Source organism: Harpegnathos saltator, unplaced genomic scaffold (assembly GCF_003227715.2).
Source record: "Harpegnathos saltator strain DR-91 unplaced genomic scaffold, Hsal_v8.6 scaffold374, whole genome shotgun sequence".
NCBI classification, from domain to species: Eukaryota; Metazoa; Arthropoda; class Insecta; order Hymenoptera; family Formicidae; genus Harpegnathos; species Harpegnathos saltator.
In genome coordinates, this window is record NW_020230177.1 from 598,991 (window position 1) to 625,678 (window position 26,688).

The 26,688-nt window shown below is 36.6% G+C and overlaps 2 protein-coding genes across 5 annotated transcripts; both read right to left on the reverse strand.

The window, feature by feature from the left end:
- Positions 1-26: 26 nt before the first annotated feature.
- Positions 27-23,467, reverse strand: Hmgcr (HMG coenzyme A reductase). 4 transcript variants are annotated; one of them, XM_025300522.1, is made up of 10 exons: positions 12,805-13,163; positions 12,360-12,707; positions 6,667-6,877; positions 6,225-6,336; positions 5,540-5,627; positions 4,900-5,197; positions 4,576-4,727; positions 2,471-3,023; positions 747-1,987; positions 27-393 (listed from the first exon to the last, which is right to left on the reverse strand). In XM_025300522.1, exons 3-10 carry the CDS (start codon positions 6,841-6,843, stop codon positions 282-284), a joined length of 2,733 nt encoding a protein of 910 aa, XP_025156307.1. In that variant the 5' UTR covers positions 6,844-6,877; positions 12,360-12,707; positions 12,805-13,163; the 3' UTR covers positions 27-281. The 4 variants fall into 4 exon arrangements, with proteins under 4 accessions (XP_025156307.1, XP_011149715.1, XP_025156308.1 ...); XM_011151413.3 differs by lacking the exons at positions 12,360-12,707; positions 12,805-13,163 and adding an exon at positions 23,292-23,467; XM_025300523.1 differs by lacking the exons at positions 12,360-12,707; positions 12,805-13,163 and adding an exon at positions 10,122-10,395.
- A 1,188-nt stretch (positions 23,468-24,655) lies between these two features.
- LOC105189371 (BLOC-1-related complex subunit 8 homolog) lies at positions 24,656-25,562 on the reverse strand. Its single transcript, XM_011151433.3, has 2 exons — positions 25,386-25,562; positions 24,656-25,278 (listed from the first exon to the last, which is right to left on the reverse strand). Exons 1-2 carry the CDS (start codon positions 25,438-25,440, stop codon positions 24,809-24,811), a joined length of 525 nt encoding a protein of 174 aa, XP_011149735.1. The 5' UTR covers positions 25,441-25,562; the 3' UTR covers positions 24,656-24,808.
- Between the last annotated feature and the right edge of the window lie 1,126 nt (positions 25,563-26,688).

The window sequence follows — 26,688 nt, forward strand, 5'->3', positions numbered from 1 at the left end:
TTATTTTTTAAACAAGTTTTCTACTTTTCTATTTTTTTTCTACTTTCGTTTTTTACAATATGATGCTATACATTAGAATAACATCGTTGTCTAATATTTCATTATTCAATGCGTACACCAATTTTTTCCATCATTGAAATGTTAATAAAACGATAGTAAATTTGTATGATATCTTTTTGATAAAATATCTGCGTTTCTCTATCGCTTTCTTAAACATTTCAATCGGAAGACATTTTATAATGAGCCATATGATCCATAGAACTGTTCCCGGAAGAAAAGAATTAGTGTTCCTGTGGGAAGTCCGCACAAAGGTATTGCGAAGACGCAGTTAGCTTGTCATCAGCAGCGTTACTATGCTTAATGTTCATTGAGTTACTAACTGCGATAGATGACCTGCAAACATAAAAAGATACACAACGTAACCGATTGTTTTTATATTTGAAAATCATTAATATTTTGGCAAATTAAATCGATATATTGATGAAAAACGAATAGATTATGTTCACAATAGAAAAGTTCCTTAAATTCGTAGCTTTGCAAGATCTCGGTATTACACATGCACTTTGTTTCTCTTTTCAGATACGGATTTAAGACGATTTAAGAATAAGCTACTCAACCTGCTGATATTTTCATAAACTACTTTAACAATTCTTGTTCTTGATGTTGAGCTGTTCTAGCAGCAGTATGGACATACTTCTTATAACGATAATATTTTATCAGATAAGCTATGCGACTTTTAATTGTACCTGTTATGCCTAAGATGACTTTTGACTAAATGCCCGGCGGTTAACGCAGCCATCAGAGATAACTCTCCGGCGAGCACAGTGGCGCAAACAATCCGAGCAAGTTTGCTGGCGTTTTCACCGGGTTCGGTAGCGTGTGCGCCTTTCACACCCAGCATAGCTAAACATGCCGCTTGCGCTGGCAAGCCTGTACCACCGCCCACTGTGCCAATTTCTATGCTAGGCATTGTGCAAGATACATAGAGATCTTGGCCTTCTTCACCCCAAGGTTCCATCAACGTCATACAGTTACTGCTACCAACATTTTGTGCGGGATCTTGCCCGGTAGCGATGAAGATTGCCGTCACAATGTTCGCAGCGTGTGCATTAAAGCCTCCTATACTGCCCGCCACTGCGGAGCCGACCATGTTCTTGCTGATGTTCACGTCAACTAGCGCATGCACCGATGTCTTCAGGACACTCGTGACGACATCCGCCGGCACGACCGCCTCGCACACTACACTCTTGCCTCTACCTTCGATCCAATTGACAGCCGCGGGTTTTTTGTCAGTGCAGAAATTACCGCTAAGCGATAATATCTCCATGTCCGGGAAGTGACTCTGTACCGTTTGCAGAGACTTTTCGGTGCCCTTCGACAGCATATTCATGCCCATCGCGTCGCCGGTCTTCGCGACAAAGCGAACGAACAGATGTCGACCGGCTATGCGCACGTGAATCCGCGTTAACCGGGCGAAACGACTGGTCTGATCGAAGTTGTCCTTCATCTCCTGGAAGTTTTGCTCTTGCTGCATCCACGACATGGCCTCGCTCGCCCGGACGATACTGGGGAATCGTACGACCGGTCCCCGGGTCATACCGTCCGCCACTATGCGACTCGTTACGCCGCACTTCATCAGCGCCCGGCTGCCGCGGTTGGTAGATGCCACTAGACAGCCCTCGGTAGTCGCCATTGGCACATGATACAGTTCACCGTCGATTAACAGTGGTCCGGCGATCCCGACTGGCACGGGGAGGTAGCCGATCACATTCTCGCAGCATGAACCTAGCACCTTGCTGTAGTCGTAGTTCTTATAAGGCAGATCGGCTATCTCCTCTGTGAAATTGCCGACGGCACCGATCATCAGGCGTCTGATCCCGACGCCGCGTTCCATGTCACCCACAGCTTTCTCCAACTGATAGGCAGCTATGTGTTTGTGTTTTACCAACTCAATCACTTCTTCATCCGTCAATGCGTTAGCTCCGAGCTAAGAGACAAAGAAGATATTGATGTAAAAGGAGAAGATGTCACTCAATGTGTTTTACGATTAATTAAACATGTATGAAAATCAGCACTATTCTTTATCCTTTATTTTGTCATAGTTATCACATTATAATAATTATAAGAAAAGGTGATGATAAAAAAAGTAGAAAAAATAAAAGTAGCAGTTAACGATACGCGATATTTTATTAATTATTCACGTGGTTTAATCTAATTTTTAATTTTCATAAAATCATTGATAATTATCACTCATTGATAAGTCATTATTAATATCAATCACTGATAAATCATTATTGTAATAATTTTTCTTTGTAAAGAAATTATTGTTTTAATTTATTCAAGAGTCATATCTTAATTAATTTTTTATAACTTAGATGTCTAAGTGTCTAAGAAAACTTACTTCTATTTATTCTGTACTTTATATATCGGATGATGGATTAACATCAAGGATGAAATATTTAATTCTTACCTCAGATTTATATATTTCTAGGCACTTTTTCACGCTTCTAGGAACTTCAGGTATCTTCGACGACGAGCTCTCGCTAGCCAAGTCGTACGCACCGAAATATTTATCGAAATTTGTTTCAGTTTGTACTTCCTTGTCCGAATATTCCACGTTCCTTTCGTTGTCATTTTCAATCCATCCACCACCAATCCCTGAGAGTGGAAAAATTGATGGTTGCTGGGTCGACTGTAATGCTTTTTCTCTGAATCGCCGTCGCAAGGACATGTCCATGCCTATTGTATTCGTGTCATCCGAAGCGAGGTCATCGATTTCCGCTTCTATCTCCTCCGTTTCTGTCTCTTCGTCATTTCTATCTAAGAAAATAAACTTGACCGACAGCGCCAGCGCTAGAATAATTATCACAAAGTGTTCCGGCTTGACGGTCTGCATGTTTAACAAATGTCCGGTCAGTTCGGAGTTCTCAGTCTTGTATGAACCATTCGTTACTTCTGCCCTTACAGATGTTGCCACTGCTTCCGCTGTGTGTTCGGGCTCTTCAGTCTTGAAAGGCCAACGGCTGTAACATTTAATTAATCAATTAAATATAATTGGCACATGAAATGTATACCAATTATTGTATGATATACAGGGTACATCTCAGATCTACGATATTATTATGTAATAACGGATTCCTCAAGCAATCGACAGTCGAATTTCTTCTAGAGAAAATATTGAGAGAAAGAAAGATCATTGTTTATTTTCAAATTCCTATCGTTCATCGAAAAAAGGCCGATTCCAATCAAAAAGTAATAAAAACTAATGAGTTCAAAGCCAATGTGGTACGAAGGAAGCACTTTCCATCTAAATGTATCGCGGAGGAATGTTATTAAGAAATTACCTGTTCTTTTTAAAAAGAATTAACATTAGATGTTAACATTAATATGTAATCTTAAAAAAATGTAGCTATAAAAGGATCTAGAATCATATTAACATATAATTTTGCAAGGAAACATCACGTAACCATAAGACCGATTTAGACGACGTGACGTCAAGAATTAATTATAGCGAATGTCAGCATAAAAATCGCCTCACATAAAACGCCACATTAGTATGAAGTTTATTTGCTGTTTCTTGTTAGCTGATAGAGACGACGTGAATCTAACACTGCTCTTCCTGAAACTGAACGAACATCTGCGATGAAAAGCGCCCAGCGGAAGAGGGCCCAAAGTGTGTTCGCTCCCTCTCTGTGACGCTTATTTTCGAACCCTCATTTTACTTTGTATGAGCGGCCGATCTTTTGTATGCGAGTTATTATTATCCTCATGCAATATTAAAACGCGTAACACGTCAACATATAATTCATTCGGACCTCGTTCAAAAGCGCAGCATTCTGGATATGTCAAGATAATAAATTGTTAAAATCATAAATTGTAATTACGGCTGTACAGCAATCGGAATTGGAACAAATTGCGTTTCAATATATCATCGTAAACAAATATTTTATCTTTTATATATGGAGCTTGGTACACAGTACCGAGTTGCAGTAACACGTGCAATGACGACGATTTTCCACATCTGTAGGTGCGATTGATAATCACAAAAAACGTCGTAGTAGTACAAACGTCAAATCTAATGAAGCCGACCTCTATAATTTTTGTTTCTTTTTTGTCAATATTTCTCGTCTGTCTGTCTTGAATGTCTGGGTCTTGAAACGGAGGAAAAAGCGAAGATGCAGAGACGTTTATGCGCATCAATGCGCGAATTACTCGACCTCGCGGTATCGATAGACCTTTGAAAACGCAAAAACTCCGAATGTCTTGAATATGGATTACATACGTTTGTACCCTATTCCGATGTGTTGGAGGATAAATCTGACCCTCCAGAATTAAAAGATAGCGATATGCTAAGTGATAGGCGCGCGCAAAAACATTAGTAAAAAGGAGAATTACAGATGTATAGTCTTATCATGTCATCGTTCGTGCTACGTGACGTTGCGTTGTATCAAGTTACAAAGTCGAATGAATTTGTAATTTGACATTACATCCAGAATGACGAAAAACATCACGCACACGGCGAAATACAATATAGAACATAATTCGTGTCCCTGTATCGAAACATAATATAAATACCTGCTGGTGTGCACCATAAATAGGCCGAAGATCATAATCGTTTTGACGCGTTGTACTACGGGGTTCGTCTTTTGATTCTCCTCGTTCAACAATTGCATTATAAACCTCTTGTCCACGCTCAGTTGCCCCATACTGTTATTTCTGCGATAAAGCTGTAAATATATCGCTGGAATAACTTGTCTGTTTTTAACCGGTGGAGACGTGCGACTACATTTCGGACTCAAAGAAAGGTAACAAAGTCGCAGGAAGAAGGTGCGGAGAAAGTGAATGCAAAGAACCAGATTCCAAACGGTTATGACGAGCTCAGTCAGTATTTCAAGTTACCTCCAGTATAAGCGACAGACACGCCGGGTAGAACGTCATGAACACAATGTAGTTGACGATGACGCCTAAGCACGCAAAGGTGCATATGACTTCTAGCCTACTGACGCCCGATAACGATCCTATGCCGATGAGAAGAAACTCCACGATAGTGTCGAGAGTGATGCTTGGTCCCAGAAGCGACATGCCGCGTGCAATGTTCGTTCGGACTTCCTCCTGACTTCTCGAACTCAGTGCGTACTTGGCTAACGTACAGGCCTTCGAGAAGTCAATCAGAAGTAGGAAGAAGAATAGAACATGCCTGGAAACATAAACATTCTTGGAAAATGATATATAGCATCGCAGTGAGAGAAGAGACAGATATCCGCGCACAGATACAGCGAACGTACAGAACGAGTCGCCAGTAATAGAGCATTTAAAGATTCCTCCTCTGAGAACTCTCCTCTTTAGACGTATAAAAGATAGTCTGATACAATTGATATTCATAAGTTTACTCGCCAATATATTACTGAGACGTCCGCGTATTCAAAGAGACTCGCACAATGAAAGCTGAATAACTTGGACAATGATCCATTTTCTTCCGGATCTACGTGGTGCTCTGGTTCTAACGATTCATTCTTTACATGAAATGGCAAATACTTACTTCAAGTCAGAAGTGTTAGCCCGGTCATAGTTCACTAAAGTGCTAGTAAACATCACGCTGGAGAATATGGTAAAGACGCTGGCGATACCTGCAACAGTTGAGTATAAGATATTGATATCCATGAGACATTCTCGAGGTCAGAGGTACATTAATCGACGAACTGATTATACGTCAATCGAACGTTATTGTGCTATTGTTGCAAAAGAATGACGCGTTACGCGCGTTACGTTTGTGCAACGCGAATCTCATCGCGAATTGATAGCTCACTAACGATTTGCGTGTGCAACATCTCGAACATTGTAGGTGCGTACGTTTCGTATAATTAAGTATATAGCGGGCATCCAATAACAAGGTATAATCGTATGTGCGCGCGCGTGCACGACGATGCTACGTGCTAAGCGCTATCGCTTTCCATGATACTTTCACCGCCGCCGAGGGCTTTCACGCACCGCTCGAGAAGATCCGGTTTTATGAATGATCTGAGCATGCATAATTATTACACATTTATTTCTCCGCGATATTACACATTCAGTTCTCCGTAAGCACTTCTGACTTTAAAACGGGCAGGAATATACGATAGACCGCACGATTTTTACGAAAAAATATGATTAAGCTCGGAAATCAATACGTGATAATTCCGGTATTTAATATATCGTTCACACATGAAGGATAAAATCACGCTTACCTAAAACATATTTGGGTCCTATTTTTTGTAGATTACGAAACAGGTAATAGGTAAACAATATATTAAAACAGCATATTATCGTCCTCAGTATAATATCCACTGCTTTCTGTTCCTGATAAACAAAACGATTTTTTGTTTATCAAAATTAATTTTAACGATTAAGTTTAACGATTCTCATTCAATATGCGAGCTAAACACATTCAGTCTAAAAATATCTTTATCTTATGCTTACTTAAAATAATAAATTGCTCGTCCCGAAATATAATAAATATAGCATTTGATTATTGATGCGAATGTTTATAAGCAACTTATAAGCAAATGAATGTTTAAAGGAAATTCATAAGCAATTTTAGTATAGCAACTTTATAGGATGGTTGCAAAACAAAGTCGATAGGTGTGTGAAAGTAGTGAGAAATTCAAATTTCTCATAGGATCTGCTTACGTCACTATCGCATTTGCCGTGACGACAACGCGTAAGGTTGAGTAAACTTCCTTCGCGCAGCAGACTGTTTCCTGTCTCCATGTTGAATATGCACGCTGTCAAAGTGAAGGTCGCCACGATCACCTCTACAGGATGACCGGCGCAGAACCGTCCGTATATCTCGAAGAAGCGTGCCATTGTGTCTTTGCCGCAAAAAAGCGCTATGCAAAATCTGCAACGTGCGAAAGATTTTTCATTTTCTATCTCATCGACTATTTGAAAACTGACAGTATATTATAATTCGATATTTACGCCGAGGAAGGGAGATCAATTCTAGTTCGATCGAGATATATCGCGTCAGACGAAAATTATACGATCTCGTAAGCGCGTCTCCCCGCCAAAACTAATTTCTATATCTCTGTTAAACGGGTCGGCAAAAAAAGACCTGAAGAGAACTCTCTTTCTCCTGTAAATGTTCGAAGAAACGTCACAGGATCGAGGCGATACGATAATGAATTAACATGCAATACGATACCCAAGAGACAAGACCACCTATTTGGGGAAAGTATCAAGATGTTACGTGACATCTTACGGGTGTCAACGTAGTCGTCATATTGTGTGAGTTATATAACAGTGAACTGCGGGTGTGTGTCTTTAAACTAACTCTGAGATTTGATCTCGTGATATTTGGTTTTTACTTTATTGGACATGCTAAATAATTTTCTGATATCATTTATCATACGCATAATTTGTGAACAAGAAACAGAGAGGCAGAGAAGGAGAAAAGAAGAAAAAATCGAACGAATAAGAACATGTTTAAATAATCAATCGATGTACACATACTCTCTGAAAGTGAATCAGTGAAACTCACTATCAATCAGCGATTATGCACTAATTGTCACTTTTAGAGAGTACGAGTTAGCAAGTCCAATTAATTCGATAAGCGCTCCAGAGTGTTAATAAATATCTATTATGTCGCTGATACAATTTGATGCTGCTAAACCGTGCACTTCCGTGAAAAAAGCGCTTATCTCCACGGTGATTCATCGTGATAATGATTTATTCCACATTTCTGAGGCAATCAGGACGGTGTGAGAATTTTCTTCGATAATACGTTGCGACAACTTTGCATATGTTGCAAGATTGGCGATTCCCGAATATCTCAAATAATTCACACCTTTTAATCGGTCGACCGCCGAAAACACCATAATTTCGTTTCATGCGCATGTTACTATATATTTTGAAGTGTCAGTCAATAAATCTGCGAAGTAAAGCGTACGAGATTTATATCTCGTAGAGATATTTTTATATGATTATTTTGTTCGTTTCTTTCTTCAAATCATTAAAATAATACCACGTAGACTACGCCTTTATATAACGATATACAAGAAATGTGAGACATATCGCACTTCTCATGTTTATTAATTATCAAAATTAATTCGGGAGAGAAAAAGTAATTTGCTGGCACGCAACTCGAAAGAACGAGATGTCTGTCAAGGTCGGTGACTTTCCAAGAGCCGAGGTATTCAAGAATATTTCTACACCCGACTGACCGTTGTACTCTTCTTGCTTTCAACAGGTGCTACTGCGTTAAGACATTCCATTATTTTCAAAGTATCAATGAACGCAACGGAGGGACAGCAAGGAAGAAATAAAATAAAGAAAGTCGCACAAGTGACGGAAAATAATGACAATTAGCTTGGGGCAAATTAGTCTGAATCTATTAGCTATCTTGTAGAATAAATTACGTTTTCGCAATGATCGCCCGATGGAGTGTATATCAACTACTGAAGAAAGTATCGCTTGCAAAATCGCAAATTTCGTCAGTTCGACTTCATCAGCGGAGTGCTTTATAATGTGACCTATGATGGAATTGGAACGTTCGCGATAAAGTGCTAATAGGAGGTGGTTTACGAGAAAGAATAGGAGGTTTTAGAGATTCACAGTAGCCGCCGAAAAGGAAGAATAATCGATTAGCTACATTTCTAATATATGTTATGTGTTATATATGTATATTATTAAAATCTTGGACTTTCTAGGCGAGATCCACACGTGAAAAATTTATATTCAGCTGGCAACATTATCATGCACAATTAATGCGAAGAAATGACAGAGATAAGGATTGATATCGCGGTATTATAATTGAGTTAATACCACAACTAAAGTTAATTTTTTATATCGTTCCCTTCATAAAGGCTTCGTGACATTAATATCAGTTGATTCAACAATACAACAATTGTGCCACGTAATAATCTGATTGACGCAGAAAAGTTGTTGCTCGCAGTTAGCACGATTAAGTAGACGTTATACAAATTCGGTCGACCACCTCGTAAAAAACAATAACATCATGTTATATATCATCGACTATCAGAGAATATCAATCGCACCCGAGACGTTTTGCGCTTCGGACTAGCAAACGAAAATTTGACGAACGATTCCGATACCGAATAATATCATATTTTGATAAAAACTAACCTATCCGGAACGACATGTAAAGAAAAAAAAAAAACATTTGATATGACGAACAATACAGTGAAAACGATAACAAACGGCAAGTCGTTTTTGTGAATATTATACATATATTATACACGACAAAAGAATGCCACGGTAACTTTAGTCATTATAAGCGACCGGCTAAGAGAATTATATTATATATAAATGAATCGCAATGTGACCAATATTCATCGACGTCAAAAACGAGTCGCTTCTTATAATTATTTGCTACTGCTATATTGCAAAAAGGTGCTTTATATAGTCTCTGAAGAGCTTCATATTAACGGAAGATTATTGATATCGGGATGTCCGGGATGATCGGAGAGGGTGTCCCAGAACAATTGTGCTACAGTTCGTAGGAGTGTAAAACGGATTAAGGCGAACATAAAAGTTCCATACCGTTTTGCGATATTCCCAATGATTATCAAGTTATTATAAGCATAGAAGTGCGATAAATGAGATGGTAGGAAGTCGTCAGTCGTTCTATTGTTATTACATGACGAAGATAACGCGCCGTGTACTTACTTCGAGCTTAATTAAACTATTTTTGTTTTTTGATAAGGTGACCTTGTAATCATGAATTATAATATTTAGTGGCCACATATTGGTGTAAGGTTAGACGTGGTGCAGTGAGACGTAAGAACAGCAAAGCACATGTAAGCACACGTAAAACGACACATTATCCTTCGTGCGATAATAATTGCGAGAACGACTGAGCCATGTTATAGCCCGAGAACAGCTCAAATGCTCTTCTCTTATCATCTCAGCGTGCGCTCATTCGTCTTACTTCTATGATTAATAATTTGATAACTATTGCGAATATCGCAAAACGGTATCAGACTTTTTTGTTCGCCTTAATCTGTTCTACACTTCCACAAACTGTGGCACAATTGTTTTTGGATACCCTCTATAATTCCAAGTTTGTAAATTTGAGGTCAAGTGGTCACCTCACAATGCACATCTTAGGTAAAAAAATTTAGTACCTTGTATCTTCTGTCGGCTTTACGTCTCATACATTCCGAGGGAAATTTTTCAACTTTTCCGCGCCGAGATCGTTACTTTCTTTATTCCTCGTGAGCGCCCACCTTTCTCGCGCGTATACAAATGCAACTACGTTGTCGTCGTTTCATCGCGATGCTCACTTTTTCCACTGGTACGTTTCTCTTTCGCGACCGTACCATTCTGTAAATTAAGTTTACTTTCTTTGCCAATGATACGTTCCTTTACGTGATCTGCGGCACCGCACATGTATGCTAATATTTTTTTCTTTTTCTATTTTGACTTTTTCTTACTAATTAAATGCTGTCATTTGATGAACGAAAACATTGATCTTGTACGCATAACGATATCATAATTTTATTATGTTCGTTATCTAGATGTAAGAACTGATAGACAAATACGCAGAAATAATAATAATAATAATAAATCTGACTTTCTAAAAACATTGCTGTCGAAATTGAAATATTGTTTAATAAATCATTCGAATGAAACAGATAAAACTACCTATGAACAATTTATTACTATCTAATTTAGATGATAAGTCAAAGTATCATGTTCGGCTTAAATTTTACAAGTGAGATGTATAATAATATCTTTGATATGTGATATATTCAAGAAATAAACGCGCAGCAATTTAAGAAAAATTGAAAAATTTAACTACATATTTTTATCAGGAAATATAATTGTCAATTGATATATATAAAATAATATCTAAACATATTGACCCACTTTTTTTAAGATAAACACGATGATTCTCGGCTTTTGTATTCATTCGTATAATTGAGATTTATATTTATCGACTGTAATTCAAAGTTCTTTTAAATATTTTGCCATATATTATCACGTTATGTGTTAGTGTGTTAAGCAACAGTTAGTAGAGAATAATGAACACTTGTAATACAAGATTTGAATAATGTTTTGCTTCTTTCGATTAATTAATTGGTATTATATCTAGATTTGTTGTTATTGTATATAGAAGAAAGGAAAGTATTGTATAAAGAGTTCCATGTATCGATAATTATGTTTTGATCTCAAGAAAGTTTTAATAATATATCATTTGAGTGGCCCTTAATGAAGACAAAACATTGCGAATAATTACTGAGACTCTTGTTTATATCGCTTAAACGTTCGTGTTTCTAGATTATTACTGAATAATTGATGCGCAATTATACAATCTCCCTTAGCCTAATAACACAGAGGGAATATTAATAATTATTCGCCATATATCTTTGAATTTTATTATCACGGTAATATACGGTAATAGGGATCCTATAAAAAATGTAATTCTTCACTAAAGTGCTCGTCGATATATTTGATTTATTATACAAAAGTCTTTATCTTCGGTGGAAAATAAGGACTTTATTTTCGGAAAAAAGTCCATTCTTCGAAGGAAGTAAATATATAAACACACTTCCCTTAGACGCGCAAAATGCACTGAACTGACGAGTTCCCCTTCAAATAGTCGGATATTCTGTCCACGACTGTCCGATTTATAAAATAATGATTTAATTATCAAACAATACTTGCAGGTGAGAAAAGCATTTCTCACGAGCACGTACGATCATGTATAATTTTCTAGTTAAATTTTAAAACATACGAAGAAGGAAATAGAAGCACGTGTGTGTTTTCATTTATTTCCGTCCATCAACGATAATCGCGATTGACACTACTCTCTTGCTCAGATTAATTATGTGAGTATCGATTCACCCGTGAGCGATTCTTCAGCGACAAGCAAAACCCAAGGGTAGACGATGAAGTAACAACTAGACGGTAATGAACCTGTTTCGAAAACTGAGACAATCCGCGTCTCGACGAAACTCTTTGCCGTCACTTATAAATATCATCATAAGCGGCGACCTTAAAGACACGTATTATTTTCTACCTCGCGAAGCGCTCTCTCTTTCTCACTCTCTCCTTCCTCTTTCTCAACCCCCTCTCTCTCTTTCTCGTACTCCCTTTGTGTTCTCGGTACGATCTGTGCAATCTTTTGCACGGGCAAAAGATTCATACTGAACGCTTCGATACGTCTCTCAGAAAATAGACGCAAATTAAGCGCGACCGGCATTTGTGTTTTCGCGCAAAGAGTTAGCAACAGGGTTCGCCGGGATTCGGCGAAATGTTTCAGAAAGAAAAATGATGCGACCGAACGAACGTTTACGTCATTCTGGTATCACTTCGTTGTATAGAAGAAGAAGCGCAACATCGATAAATGAAGTACTCACCAGGCAGCGACGAGAGATACGTGGGAACTAGCTTGAGCAAGTGCCAGCTCGAAACTGAAGACACGAGTGTGATCCCGCGTGAACTTCCCTTCGAATACTTGCGGCGTGCACTGACTAACTGACGTTTGCTTCTCGACGGCGACGGTGATTTACCATTGCCATCCCACCTTCGCTGCACCACAGCTACCCCTCCACTCAGCTCTTTCGTTCAAATACAAATTTTCCGATTTTAAGTTCCGCGCAATTTTGGTTTGAACGACGCTACTCCGGATAAAAGGGGCTCCGTTTTTGCCACGCGTTTTCCTTGCGAATGTTCTGCTTGCACGGAGCCTCGTCTCGGGAAAAGAACTGATATTCAAGTAATGAGTACTGGCACTCTAACAAGTTATAATATTATTAATAATACTGCTGTGCGGACACACTTATTTCTTTTACTCCTGCTTACTTTTATCTCTTGCGTCTATCGCGTCATTCGGACCTCGGAATACTTGCTTGTATGACTCTTCTCTCTCATGCTTCTGTCAAATATCTCAATAGACCCCTCCTTTTATGTTCCTCCCATACCTATGTGTATCAGTTGTATCTAAGTATATCTATAAGGAACTTACAACATGGTTCCTCAAGTCATAAATAGGTTCATTGACTCGAAAGATGAATATGTTTACGGACATTGAGTCAGATAGTTGTCTGAAAGACGGCAAAGAGGCGAGTAACAATAGTAGATACTTTGATATTTGAACATGGCCCACATGTTTCATTATTATTTATAAAAAAAAGTAGTTGAAAGTCCAACGAAGTTCCGCAAATCTCTGCTATAAAGTATGCCATCTGTATAATATGTTACCTTTCCTGTATCTATAATATAACTTTTCTTATCATCCAACTCTTTATATTTTAACGTTCTCTTTCTCATTTTAATTCTCATTCTTCCACTACCTTCTTTTTCCCGCTCCTTTAGCTTTTCCAGCTCCTTCACGCTCTCATTCTTCTATTTCGTCAAATCATCGTTACTCCCTTTTCTCTTTGCGTTCCTCCGTAACTCTTCCAACTGCATCTCCCGTCTCGTGCCAGATATTCGTTATCCGATCAACTTTCTAATGGCCCATCCATCTCTCTTGTAGTACGTATTAGGGACACACGAGTTCCCGATCCAAAAATTTCAATAGCGGGATTCTAGAAGTTCCTCACGACGCTAGCACGTGGGATAAATCACGTGGGATCAAAATCACAGTGGGATATATCATGGGAAACTTTCAGGATTCCGCAATCCTGCGACACGCGACTTCGGTCGGGTTCGCATATTTCTCGCCGCATCCTTTATTTCCATTCTGTCCAGTATCTCATATAACTCCGTTTCGGTTATCTGAACATCGTCCCCACATCATCACGTCGGATAGATACGTTCCTTTCTCTGCTCAATCCTTTTCGGATCTTCCTCCTTTTACAAATCTCTCATGCAATATGCATCATCGTCAAAATCGCTCCGTATAGCGACTGTAGAGCATACTCGGAAAGAAAATATCTCCGCCGAGATCGCTGTTGCAGTCAATTGCAAATAGCGATTGTCATAACCCCGATGGTATTTCCCGTTGTAATACAAGAAGGAAGCTTGTATAGGCAATAAAGTGACGGTAATGTCCAAAACGCGTTTGTCGCACGCCGTCTGAAAAGTGCAACGCTATACGAGAAATCAGATAACCCAAGCGTGCTACAGGCGAGTTATTCTTCGAGTTAAATAAATAATGCATATCACAAATGCATGGACACAATGTTGCTGGTATACATAATTTTTCTTCGTCATATTGTACAATGTTATACTATTTGCAGTTATTTACTCGGTCCCCTTGTCTAATGCGCACAGCTGTCGCTCATAAATATCGATGTGATAATAGATCATTGTCCGCCAATCCTCTTCTCTCTTGCGATTGTTCGTCAGAACTTTCTCTATCCTTTTGACGTTTCCAACCAAGGACACCATGCGCAGAGTGTCACCCTCTTCTCGCAACGCTGCATATTCTTCCCATTATACGTATAACATTCTATATCCGCAACTTATTCTATTTATTTATTCGGAAATCTCTTTAATTGTAGCTAGACATGTCGTCGCTCGTAAACTCTTCACGTTACTTTCAAGCGCTTCTTTTTATACAGTAATTAGAATTCGTTCAGTTATCACTTGTGTAACTCACTGATATAAACAACAACATCGATATTTTTCCAAAGCGAAAAGTATCCTCCGTCATTTTTCGCGTTTTATCAGTTATTCCACCGATTATTGCTGCGGATTAACATGTTGTACGACGTTTTGTTCTTTCAGTCTACTTTCAAAACTAATATATTATATACATGCAACTTGAGATTTCCATTGCAAAATGAATGAAAATCATATTTCTACATATTTCTCGTTTGAGTAGACTCCTTAGCATTTTGACGTGAAAAATTGTGTTATATATTTCAAGAGTTATTTCGCTCGCTCATTGATCATCTTCAATAATATTAAAAAATGAGCGTGCATTGCGAATGTATTATTGCACAAATCTGTTATTAAAATAATTGTACGCTCGAAATTATGAACGTATTGCGTAGCTCAACTCTACAATATTATCTTTTTCCAAGATTTTTCTCTTATGTAGTTCAAAGTTAGAGATATCAAGCGTCGATTCGCTTCTTGTTATAGTTGATTTCAATATTGTTCAAGTAAAACATCCTTATTCATTTCAAAGAGAAAGATACGGAAGAAGGACGTCCGACTTCTTGCAAATCGAGCAACGTTACGACGACTAGTTATGGGACTTTCGCGATTTGCAAGCGTTCTAAGAAAGCAAGAATGGCAATTGACCCATAACAAACTTCCTATCGTCTTCTTGATTGAAAGTAAGACTGACGTTACACGATTCTTTCTTCGAAAAGGATCGACATTTCGTCAATGCCTATTGATATGTATGACGTCTACGTGTATCTTTATATTAATATTACAATAAATTGTTTTCGAGTTATATCCGATAACTCTTATCCAAGCGACTATAGACCGCTTCTCGTACGAGCAACTTCGTACTTGTGTATCATGAAACAAGTATAAAACATGTGTAAAATAAAGTATTTGTCATAATTTTAAAACCATTCATTTTCGATTTTTGATATCGCGTCTAATAGCGCGTACATCCGCGCGACTTTCGGTAAGAGGGATGTTCATTTTAGCTTTCCACGCTGTATCTTTGCCGACGATCGCTCGAATTTCTCCAAAACTCTCTCGAGCACTTTCGTATGTATCGTAATCTATGGATTTAGCAATTTGTCGCTCAAGAATTACTCTGCAGGAATTGCAGAAATAGGATATGTGTTATCTTTGTTTCATAATTATTTGAGATTTCATCATCGCAAAAAAAATATTTTAGCTGAAAGTTATCTCGTTTCGTGCAGAATTGTAGCAGTTTTGTTCTACATTCTAGATGTCTCCAAGTTAATGAAGTTATTTATATTTTTGTAGAGAACTAATTTAAATTCGTTTCGATTTAATTAAAATGCTTGAATTAATCGACATATTTCTTTTGCATGCGCAAGGTTGGCATGCGTCAACATATGCGAGAGATATTCTTTTTTTATTACATCTACTTTTATATCGATGTATAAATAAATAGCTAATTTCATCAAGACTAAGCAGATGCCGATAAATCAACGATCGAACGATGTAACGTATTAATGTGTAGCGCGATACTCCTCGAGAATGTAAAGCGAATCGCAACGACGACGTTTCGCACGAACGTCCCAGTCACGTGATCGTAAAATACGTAGTAGTGGAAAGCGAGAGAAACGCATCGTGCTCAAATAGTGGATAATCGGCCACTGCGTTTACGCTGTTACACACCGTGAAGACTACATCCGGACCATGGAATCCCGATTCGACAGCGACACACCATCGGAAACACGTGTGCGTGTGCATCGCGCATTTGTCTTCGATCGCCGTGCGGTTTCACTTATTATATTTATAGACTGCAAAATAATATAGTCGTCATCGCCAGCGACAATATGACAATGTCTAAATGCTAACGAAATGGCCATTCGTCAAGATCGCTAATTTATTGTTCACTTTTTCATCACAATTTTATGTTATCAAGTGCCGCACGATTCGCATAATCTTCGCGTTACGTCGTGATATTGTGCAATCTATGAGAAATTATGAGAATATATAAGTGAGAAACATAGAGGAACAAGAAGTTCAAAATTGTTACATTAAAGTTACAATGAATATGTAATGTTAAATTATGACGGACGATCAGTAATGCAACAAGAAATGTCTCCTTAATCTTTTATCTGTGAAAAATATGATTTCTACTTAAAACGTGATTCAATTATTTTTACATATCTTTCATATATATCAGTATAAGTATAAGAGATCAGTATCAGTATATATAAGTATAAGAAAAACTCCGGAAAAAAGCTTCCAGACTATACGATATTTTAATAAGTTACATAAAAAAATAAGATATAATATAATTTGATATTATATAATAAACTTCATAAAAAAAGCTTTCAGACTTTATAATATTACACAATAAGTTACATAAATAAGAAATAAGATACAAAAAGAATCGACACAAAAAAGATCGACAAAATGTGATAAAATATATTATTAAATAAAATCGATTATTAAATTTGGTAGTAAGTAATTTATTTCCCTAAAATTCAAATTGTTCGTTATACGCAGTTTTCAGAGTTACAGCATTAAAAACATCGACCATATTCTGTTTCATCGCAACGCGTTTTGCGTGCTGATCTCATTCAACAACGACGCTAAAATTAAACCCGACGAATATAATGGAAGAAGAACGAACTTGTACTTCGTTCGCCGAAAGAGAGCCACTCGTCTCTCGTCTCAGCGCTGCAATCAACGAGGATCGAGGGGGATCCCGTAATTCGCACGCGAATCGATAAACAATTTATACTTGGCAGATCGCCGCGCAGTGCCGGATTCGCGGTGATTTTCGCGAACAGAGCGCTGAAATTCACGCGTCTACCCACTCGTGAATCGTGCATTTTCGCCAGTTGGTCAGGCCTTCCGCCAGCGCTTCACTGAATTAATCTAAATGTGAAAATATAAAAACGAAAACTGCGACTGACGCACTTTCGTCGAAACGACAATCGTTATGCGTCATGACAGTGTCGTTGGCTATTATTCGACGTTACGTGATGGTAATTCTGATGTACCGTTTGTGACGCTTTGGCGGTCGAATTGCGATCATTTTCGACAGGGCAGAGATATGTACTTCGAACAATGTGTAATATTATATTTTTCGGTATAATGTTACATGTTTCTTCATATATTTTACACTCTAACATATACAATGCCTACCAAAAGTTCCGGGGCACCTAAATAATTTTTGAATGGTTTGAATGGAATTTTTGAATGGAAATGTAGGATTAAAATTTATAGGGATACAATGGGATCACAAAGTCTATTATTTAACCACAAAAACACCCATCTCCACACTCCCGAAGGACGGGGGGAAGGGGAAGCCAAAAAATCTTAAATGGCATGTGGAGTTGAGTGAGGGCTGGTTCGAAAGGGTTTTTCGTCTCGGAAAACCCTTTCGAACCAGCCCTCACTCAACCCCACATACCATTTAAGATTTTTTGGCTTCCCCTTCCCCCCGTCCTCCGGGAGTGTGGAGGTGGGTGTTTTTGTGGTTAAATAATAGACTTTGTGATCCCATTGTAATCCTATAAATTTCAATTCTACATTTCAAACCGTTCAAAAATTATTTAGGTGGCCCGAAACTTTTGGTAGGTACTGTATAAAGAAATATGTAATATTATATATTTCTTCATATATTCTAGATTCTCTAAAAGAGAAACCAGATAAAAAAGAATTAAATCTTACACAAATCTTGTCGCGTAAGTTGCAATCAAGTAAGGATTTGGACTACAAAATTCAATTAAAAAATTAACGAAACTGGAAAATATATAAATATACATCATTAATGGATATATTTGTGCAAAAATATTCTGTGCGTTTATATCGATTAAACAAATGTTGTGATGTTTTTTCTCCGCGAAATTTTCGCGCGAGATTATCCCAAGAAGGATGAGGTGCGAAGTGGGAAGGAAACACCTTCCCTGTCAAATGTATATGTGTACCTATTTAAGTTTCAGCATTGCCGTAATATACGATCTTTAATGTCTCACATCTGTATAAATAAGAGTGTGAGGAGACATGTGCAGTCGCAATTGCTAATGAATTATGTAGACTGACGTGTCGCGCGATAAAATTTCCGTGAAGCAACAACCGAAGTTACATCTAACTTCTTTTCCGGACTGCATATCGCATTTTTACAGCTATTATCATTTACAATAAATGTACAACTCTTTGTGCGATGGATCGCCGTTAAGGGGTCAGACCGGTGTAAAATTTTCAAAAAATGGAAATTTTTTTGCTTTAAAAAACAGTTTGAAGCCTGTAAAGTAGGGAACAAAAGGTCCCAAATATAAATTCGAATTAATTTCCGAGTTACAGAGCCTACAGCAAACGTACAGCCGGCCTATAACAGGGTCGTACCTGCGCACCGGCTATTCATAATTGGCCGTGCGCGTCCTAACAGGCTAGACAGGTCTGGTAGGTCAGAATGTTGGTATTACGTATCCCTCTTTGGGTGGTTACACTCAAAATTCGAACAAGAGCCTGAACGCGTTAATTTAGACCTTCGCTCCAAAAATAATATTTAGTGATGCTAAATGCGTTGAAATTGCTGTCAATATTGCCAGCAGTATATTCAATAATGGTTATTCAAACATTTTTTTAATGATAAATACCACGAATATAGTCATAGGATAAACATTTTAAAAGTTTTGGACAAAGAACAAATTTTGATCGTTAAGGCACACATGTTCGAGGCATCTAAAGAAGATCATATCAGGTGTAGTAAAAAGAAATCCATTATTTTTCCAATAGATGGCTTTAGTTATCTGTATCTCGCGTTGTATAAGTCCGATCGGGTTCCACTAGATGGCGTTAGAAAGATGAGATTTCGTACTAAAAAAACTTTTGTGACAGTTTTATGATTAGTTGACTCAGTTTTGTTTGAGCGCGCGTCAAAGATGGACATTAGCAAAGAGAAAATACGCTATATTTTACAGTTTTTCTTCGATAAAGGCGAAAACGCAAGCCAGGCGGCTGAAAATGTGAATTTTGTTTATGGCCCTGATACTGTAACAGCCAATCACGCGCAATTTTGATTTCGTCGATTCCGTTCCGGTAATTTCGATGTCAAAGATGCACCACGCACTGGAAGGCCAATTGTCGAAAATATCGATAAAATCATGGACATTGTCGAGTCCGACCGTCATGTAAGCACTGTTTCGATTGCCCAAGAGCTAAAGATTGCACAAAAAACCGTTTGGAACCATTTGAATAAGGCTGAATACAAAAAGAAGCTCGATGTATAGGTGCCGCACGAGTTAACGAAAAAAAACCTCATGGACCGAATTTCCATCTGCGAATCGCTGCTGAATCGCAACAAAATCGACCCATTTCTGAAGCGGTTGGTCTCTGGTGATGAAAAGTGGATCACTTACGACAACGTCAAGCGAAAACGGTCGTGATCGAATCGCGGTGAGCCGGCGGAAACGGTGGTCAAGCCAGGATTGACGGCCAGGAAGGTTTTGCTGTGTGTTTGGTGGGATTGGCAGGGAATTATCTACTATGAGCTGCTCCCTTACGGCAAAACTCTTAACTCGGAACTGTACTGTCAACAATTGGACCGTCTGAAGGAAGCAATCGCCCAGAAGCGGCCAGCTTTGGCCAATAGGAGAGGAATTGTGTTCCATCAGGACAACGCCAGGCCACACACATCGATAGTGACTCGCCAGAAGCTCCGGGAGCTTGGTTGGGAGGTTCTTATGCATCCACCTTATAGTCCGGACCTGGCACCAAGTGATTACTATCTATTCCTGTCCATGGCGAACAATTTTGCTGGTGAAAAATTCGCTTCAAGAGAGGCTTGTGAAAATCGACTGTCTCAATTTTTTGCCAATAGGGACGAGGGCTTCTATGAGAGAGGCATAATGAAATTACCTTCAAAATGGCAACAAGTTATCGAACAAAACGGCGCATATTTGACCTAAATCGGATCATTCTAACTATGGTAATTAAAGCCTTCAATTTCATGCAAAAATAATGGATTTCTTTTTACTACACCTGATATTTCGAGGCGGCAGAACAAAGCAGGAAGCGACGATGAGAGGGATAATTATTACGAAGCTGGCATGGCAGGTTAGCGGTAAGAACAAAAAAGCTTGCACTATGTAATATAAAGACTATGTTGTAAAACTTTAAATGTGTTTTTCTCGAAACTTCGTTTTTCAAAATGGTGTCGAAGGTTCCTCGGGATATATTTATCGGATTGACTTGATTTTTGGTTTTCTATTATCCTTATAATTTTCTTTAAGTATTAACCGAGGATTTCTACAATATCATTGTTATTTTGCAAAATACTAACAAATTCATTAACAATATTTGTGTCAAAAATCAAACCAAAAGTTCAAACATTTCTTTTTCAGTCAAATTTCAACAAATTCTGAATAAACTGGGTCAATGCTTAAGGAATACAATACACTAAAGTAATGTTATTTTTTCTTTGATTTTAAACGATCCATGGCGGAATCATCAACACCAGTGACCGGTGCGAAAAAAAATTGACTTTCTATTACACTTTAAATGCTACTAAAATTATTTTTCTTTTCATTTTGACTATTTTATACCTTCATCCTGTACGTAAATAAACTACTAAACCATAAGTTTACAGCTTTTTTATTTCTTCGGCAATCCACATTTAAAAATCTATTTTTTCGACTGGTCACACCAGTCTAACTCCTTAAGCAGAATGAATTCACCAACGAATAGTATGCATTGTTCGCAACGAAATGACGTTAACAAAATTTTACTTATACGGGCGAAGATAGAAGCGACCGATAACGCTCGCACTTTGAAACTTTTGCATTAAGATCTAATGTTAATACAACAAACCGTGTAATAAATATTAAAACATTACAATGATGTTACCAATGACCAAATATAGACGAAATGTATTCACCAGAAATGAATAATAAGTATCAATGTATGTTCATACATGAAGTACGTGTGTAAACAGAGAGTTAAAGGTGAAGAAAAGATGAAAGAAGAAGATATAAAGACTATCCATTTCTTTAAATAAAACTCTGCAATTTTATCTTATGCAAACAAATTGTTCTCCTTTATCTAGCAAAGGGGAAGAAACATGGAGTATTGGAAAACCCAACGATTAATCTATAATGGAACGTGCAGTCGAATGTCCGATTAATCCAATATCACTTATTGTTATAAATGTTGAACGTTGGAAAAAATCGAGTTCTACTGTGACTTGAACTTTGTTACTCGGTGTAATTTAAAGTCAGCCCCCATACGCGGAACGTATGACGTTATAAAGCATACTTCTCCAGCGGTTTCTCCCATGAGACGCACGCAGAATATTCATTTCGCACAAGCACATATACATTGATGAAAATTGCAGGGAAATCCCGGATCAGTTATATGAACGAAGCTGAAAGAACAGAGAATTCGTTCAATTAACTTGATATTGACGACAAACCTAATGACTCATCATCCTTTGAAATTGTTACGAGAAACAGCGTTATCAACCGTGACGCAAAAAACGTACATGTTACGATAACGTGTAACGTATATGTTAGGATCGTACATGTTACGATGAAATTAGTACATAGTATAGGTAATGAATTGTACTATCGCTCGACCACGTCATGCTAAGAACTGTATTATACTTTGCCTAACCGCTTATGCACTGTTGTAATTTATATTATTTATATTTGTTATATATATTATATATATTTATATTTGTTCTCTTTTTTTCATATTCATAATCTTGGTAGTCTGTAAACTTTAGAAACTTATTGCTAACTGTAGATTACAGTAATCATTTAATAAATCATTGTATATGTATGTGCATATATATTTAGTAATGAGTAATACTCTTTCAAAAATTGATAATATTTAGCTGTTCTGAAAAATAAAAACACAGAGCCTTGACACACAAATATTATGTGTGAGTCTTCACTTCATCATTATTACTAATTTTATTACTAATTATTATTTATTGTAAATTCTTAAGTATAATGTGATATATAAGTATAAATGTGATATATAAGTATAATATGATATATAAGTATAAATTATACTTACAGATTTACAATGAAAAATAATTAGTAATAGAATAAATGCACATATTAAATATTTGGCTTCAAGACAAAGAATGTTTTATACTGACAAAAGATTATGGAAGGATTAATCTAAATTAATTTATATTATTGCACACTGATAGTAAAAGTACTTTAAAAAATTTAATGTTTCCAAATATCTGGAAAATATCTGGAAAGATAATTTTAAACTGCTTTTAGGAAACAATTAAACTTTTGTTGAAGATATTCTCCCAAGTTCCTCGCTATTCAAAAGATATTTTCTCAGAGAGAAAAAATATTACTTCTTAAAACACTATTTGTTTAAAAATCTTGAAATCTGTGACTAAACATTTACAAAAAAGAATATATTTTTTGATCTTGAGACTATTTTGAAATTACAATACACTGAAAACACATTAAAATTGATGAAACACTATCAATGCAGTTGTACGTTTTTATAAGAAAGGAAACAATAAAGAAATATTTGAAAATGTCAAGAAGCTCGAACATTAAAAGATTCACTAACCTTTGCACTATAATGATATCTGTATGTGTATATCTTTTTGCTTATACATTTTTCATTATTATGATGTTATTATAAGTATGAACAAAGATCTTGTTAATTTTCAGACAAATGTCACATAGGTGTTGCAGATAGACTATATCTAACCTAACCTATACAGGCAAAGAAAATGATATTTAACTCACCGTATAATATATTGATAAATATTAGTAGCCCTGTCAAGTAAACATCGTTCTCTGCGTGTTGCTGTTAGCATTTCCGATATTTATATCAACTCAACCATGTCTTCTCTCTCTTATCACCAGCGCTTGTTACCCTTACCTTACAATTACATCATGGTGCCGAAACAGACGTCTATGAGTGCGTTCCATTTCACGTAATGCGCGCATTTATCTATAGTTTATGTCACGTATACTATAAAAATGCGCGCATATGCGTGAAACAGAACGCACTCTATCTGTTCGTTCATAAATGCACTTTTTGTGCAGGTGCAAAGTATATATGTGTACTTTTTTGGTTGCGTTCCGAAATTCACTGCCAGTACTGAAAATTTATAATATACGTGACACAAACTATGTGTTTTCAGTACTGGCTGTGAATTTCGGAACGCAGCCTTAGAGTTTGAAAACGACCAAATGTGTAGCAGGAAGACGAATAAATATAGATATTTATGTTAATTTTATACATTAACTTCTTACTTATTCTTTTTAGTAACCTTACTTTTTTCATTTATTGATTGCACATTACATATGAGTGAATAATTATCTTTACTAAGGGCCGGTTATTCCGGTTATATGATTTAACTATCAGTAAACTTACCAAGGAGTTGGAACAACTGACCCTAATCCATACAAAATGTAAATCGTAAATGCAATACGAAGAATGCATTCGAGGGGATATTATTAACGCTACCAGTGTAAATGCCATTAAAATTATTCGTATGTTGACAATCTTTGATAATTCAAAGTTGTCAAAATGTTACCTTTTTAATTTCCTGGTTTTTAAATTAACAGTCATAAAAATAAATAAAATATGAATAATATAAAAGATGAATTTAAAAGATTTAACGAATTTATTCAATAGATTTACTTAATAATTTGAATAAAATAAAAATTTTCATTTTTGAGGTAAAAAAGACATTTTTTGCATATTATTTTCTTCTAAACAGACTTTTTCAATACTGTATGTCATAATATTATTATAAATTATGAATTTTGCGAAATATACAAAAAATAATAAACATACATTCTGTGTGAGCTATTTCGTATCCAACTAAAAAATATGATATTGTATATTCACTCAAAAAATGTCGACTAGTTAATTCTGTTGATTATTTATATAAAAATATTTCATGCAAAACATATTGAAGTCAATTGTAAAAACTGAAGCATACAAATATATAATATAAATATGTAACATATAATATAAATATACATAACTTACTATATACAATATATTTAATACAAAAATAAGTATAAGATTAGACATTCCTACATTTATAATATAACATAAGATCAAATGGATACATATATTATTTATCAATATCTTGATTTTATATAATAATAGTACTGTGATGTATATCTTCACACTGTATATCATCACACTGTATATTATAACTTATGCGTAAAATTCACAGATTAACAAGTCATTATTAAATCATCATTAAGTCACAAGGAATTTCTAAACAGCTTAATATATCTCTCTAATTGTGGATAGTAGTCGATCTCTGTACTTCACTCGAATGTCTGGCATGATTCATCATTGATTCTACTCGATTCGCAGTCTCTCTGACAACATCGGATATTTCATCTGGTAGATGATCCAGAGTGGGAATATGTGCCGACAAGCGTTTATAAACAGAATCTCTATTGTTATCTTTTTTATTCCGTCGCTGCTCTTCATATTTCAGCTGTTGTTTGAAGAATATTGCATTTTTTATAAACTCTAGTGTGTTCTCAAAACTTTTTCCAGCACCTTGCATGGTTTTAATTGCACTAACTGCATACTCTACATCATAACATCTGCCTAATAATTGTTGCTGTAATGCTAACACCTCCACACGTTTCTCCACCATTGGTGGTAATGCTTTCCTCACATGCTCCTGTAGCCTATAAAAGGCTAGTGATGGTTCATTTGCTACAATATGCATGTTCTCTGATATACGTTCAGTTGCTGTAACATTGCAATAAACATATTAATTATTTGTATATTATATTGATATGTTAAATCTATTAAATTATGCAAAACATGATGTTAATACTATCAAGAAAAATAGTAACCTTTCTTAACTTTTGTTTCCAACTCTTGATCAGGCTGATATATCTTTGCAGCCATTGTTTTAATTCTTACACCATACAATATTGCAATTATAAATATAACAGTTGTTTATATATTTGTTATATATTCAATACATTCTTCACAAGAGATAACTCTTTATTTGATATTTAAATACAATTAAAATAAATGTGTATCACTGTTTGTTTATAAGTCGATGTAAATATTTAAGTGTTTTTCTTCTTCTTTAATATAAATATCCGTTACTTTTGGAGATAAATTACTAATTACTGCAGCAGAATAGGATATTACATACACAGAAATGTCATAATCAGCTGATTACACCATCAACCTCCTTTAAAGCAAGTGGTCTGTTCTTTTTAGCTGCACTACTGAAACGGTGCAATTAGTTAAAGTGAGAAAAAATATAGTTGTCTCATTCTAACTTATTGCACTAGTTTCGCAGTGCAGCTAAAAAGAACAGACCATATCTCTCTCTCCCTCTCACAGTTGATCTGTTCTTTTTAGCTGCACTGCGGAACTAGTGCAATAAGTTAGAATGAGATAACTATATTTTTTCTCACTTTGACTTATTGCACCAATTCAGTAGTGCAGCTAAAAAGAACAGACCAAATATTGGTTTCAAGGAACCCTCTCAAGCGTCGTTTAAGCGTCGTCTACAATAATTACGTTTACACAGCATGATTAAAGGCCTATCCAGACAAACTTGCATAAGCGCGTAACGCATATGCATAAGGAAATTGACCAATTATGATCCGTGTAGTAAAAAAATATTTTTTGTATTAAACATACGATTAGTCAATTTCCTTATGCATATGCGTACGCGCTTATGCAAGTTTGTCTGGATAGGCCTTTAAGGGCCAGAGCACAGACTTCTTCATAACGCATAAAGCTAAGACTCCATGTATGCGGTGAGCTCCGGCAAACGGCTGCGGTGACCAATCAGGAGACAGACGCATGCCGGAGCTTGCCGCAACCGGACTTGCGCCTCCCTCCTGATTGGTCACCGCAGCATTTGCCGCAGCTCACCGCATGCATGGAGTCTTAGCTTAATACACAACGCATAAGAGAATCAACCAATCAGAGTTCTTCATTTCCCCCCGCAGGACAGAAATGAAGAAAACTAATTGGTTTATTCTCTTATGCGTTGTGTATTATGCGTTATGCAGAAGTCTGTGCTCTGGCCCTAATTACGTTTAGACGACAATGTTAATCCGGATTAGTAACAACCGTAATTAGTGAATTCTTTGATCCGATTAGTATATTCTTTTAGATCTAAAAATATAC

Coding starts and splice junctions, on each gene's coding strand:
- LOC105189371 (XM_011151433.3), bottom strand. CDS start 25,440: ATGGCTGCAAAGATATATCAGCCTGATCAAGAGTTGGAAACAAAAGTT. Junction 25,279..25,385: donor GGAAACAAAAGTTAAGAAAG/GTTACTATTTTT, acceptor GCAATGTTACAG/CAACTGAACGTATATCAGAG.
- Hmgcr (XM_011151413.3), bottom strand. CDS start 23,362: ATGCTAACAGCAACACGCAGAGAACGATGTTTACTTGACAGGGCTACT. Junction 5,628..6,224: donor AGGACCCAAATATGTTTTAG/GTAAGCGTGATT, acceptor CAACTGTTGCAG/GTATCGCCAGCGTCTTTACC. Junction 1,988..2,470: donor TAGAAATATATAAATCTGAG/GTAAGAATTAAA, acceptor TTTGTCTCTTAG/CTCGGAGCTAACGCATTGAC.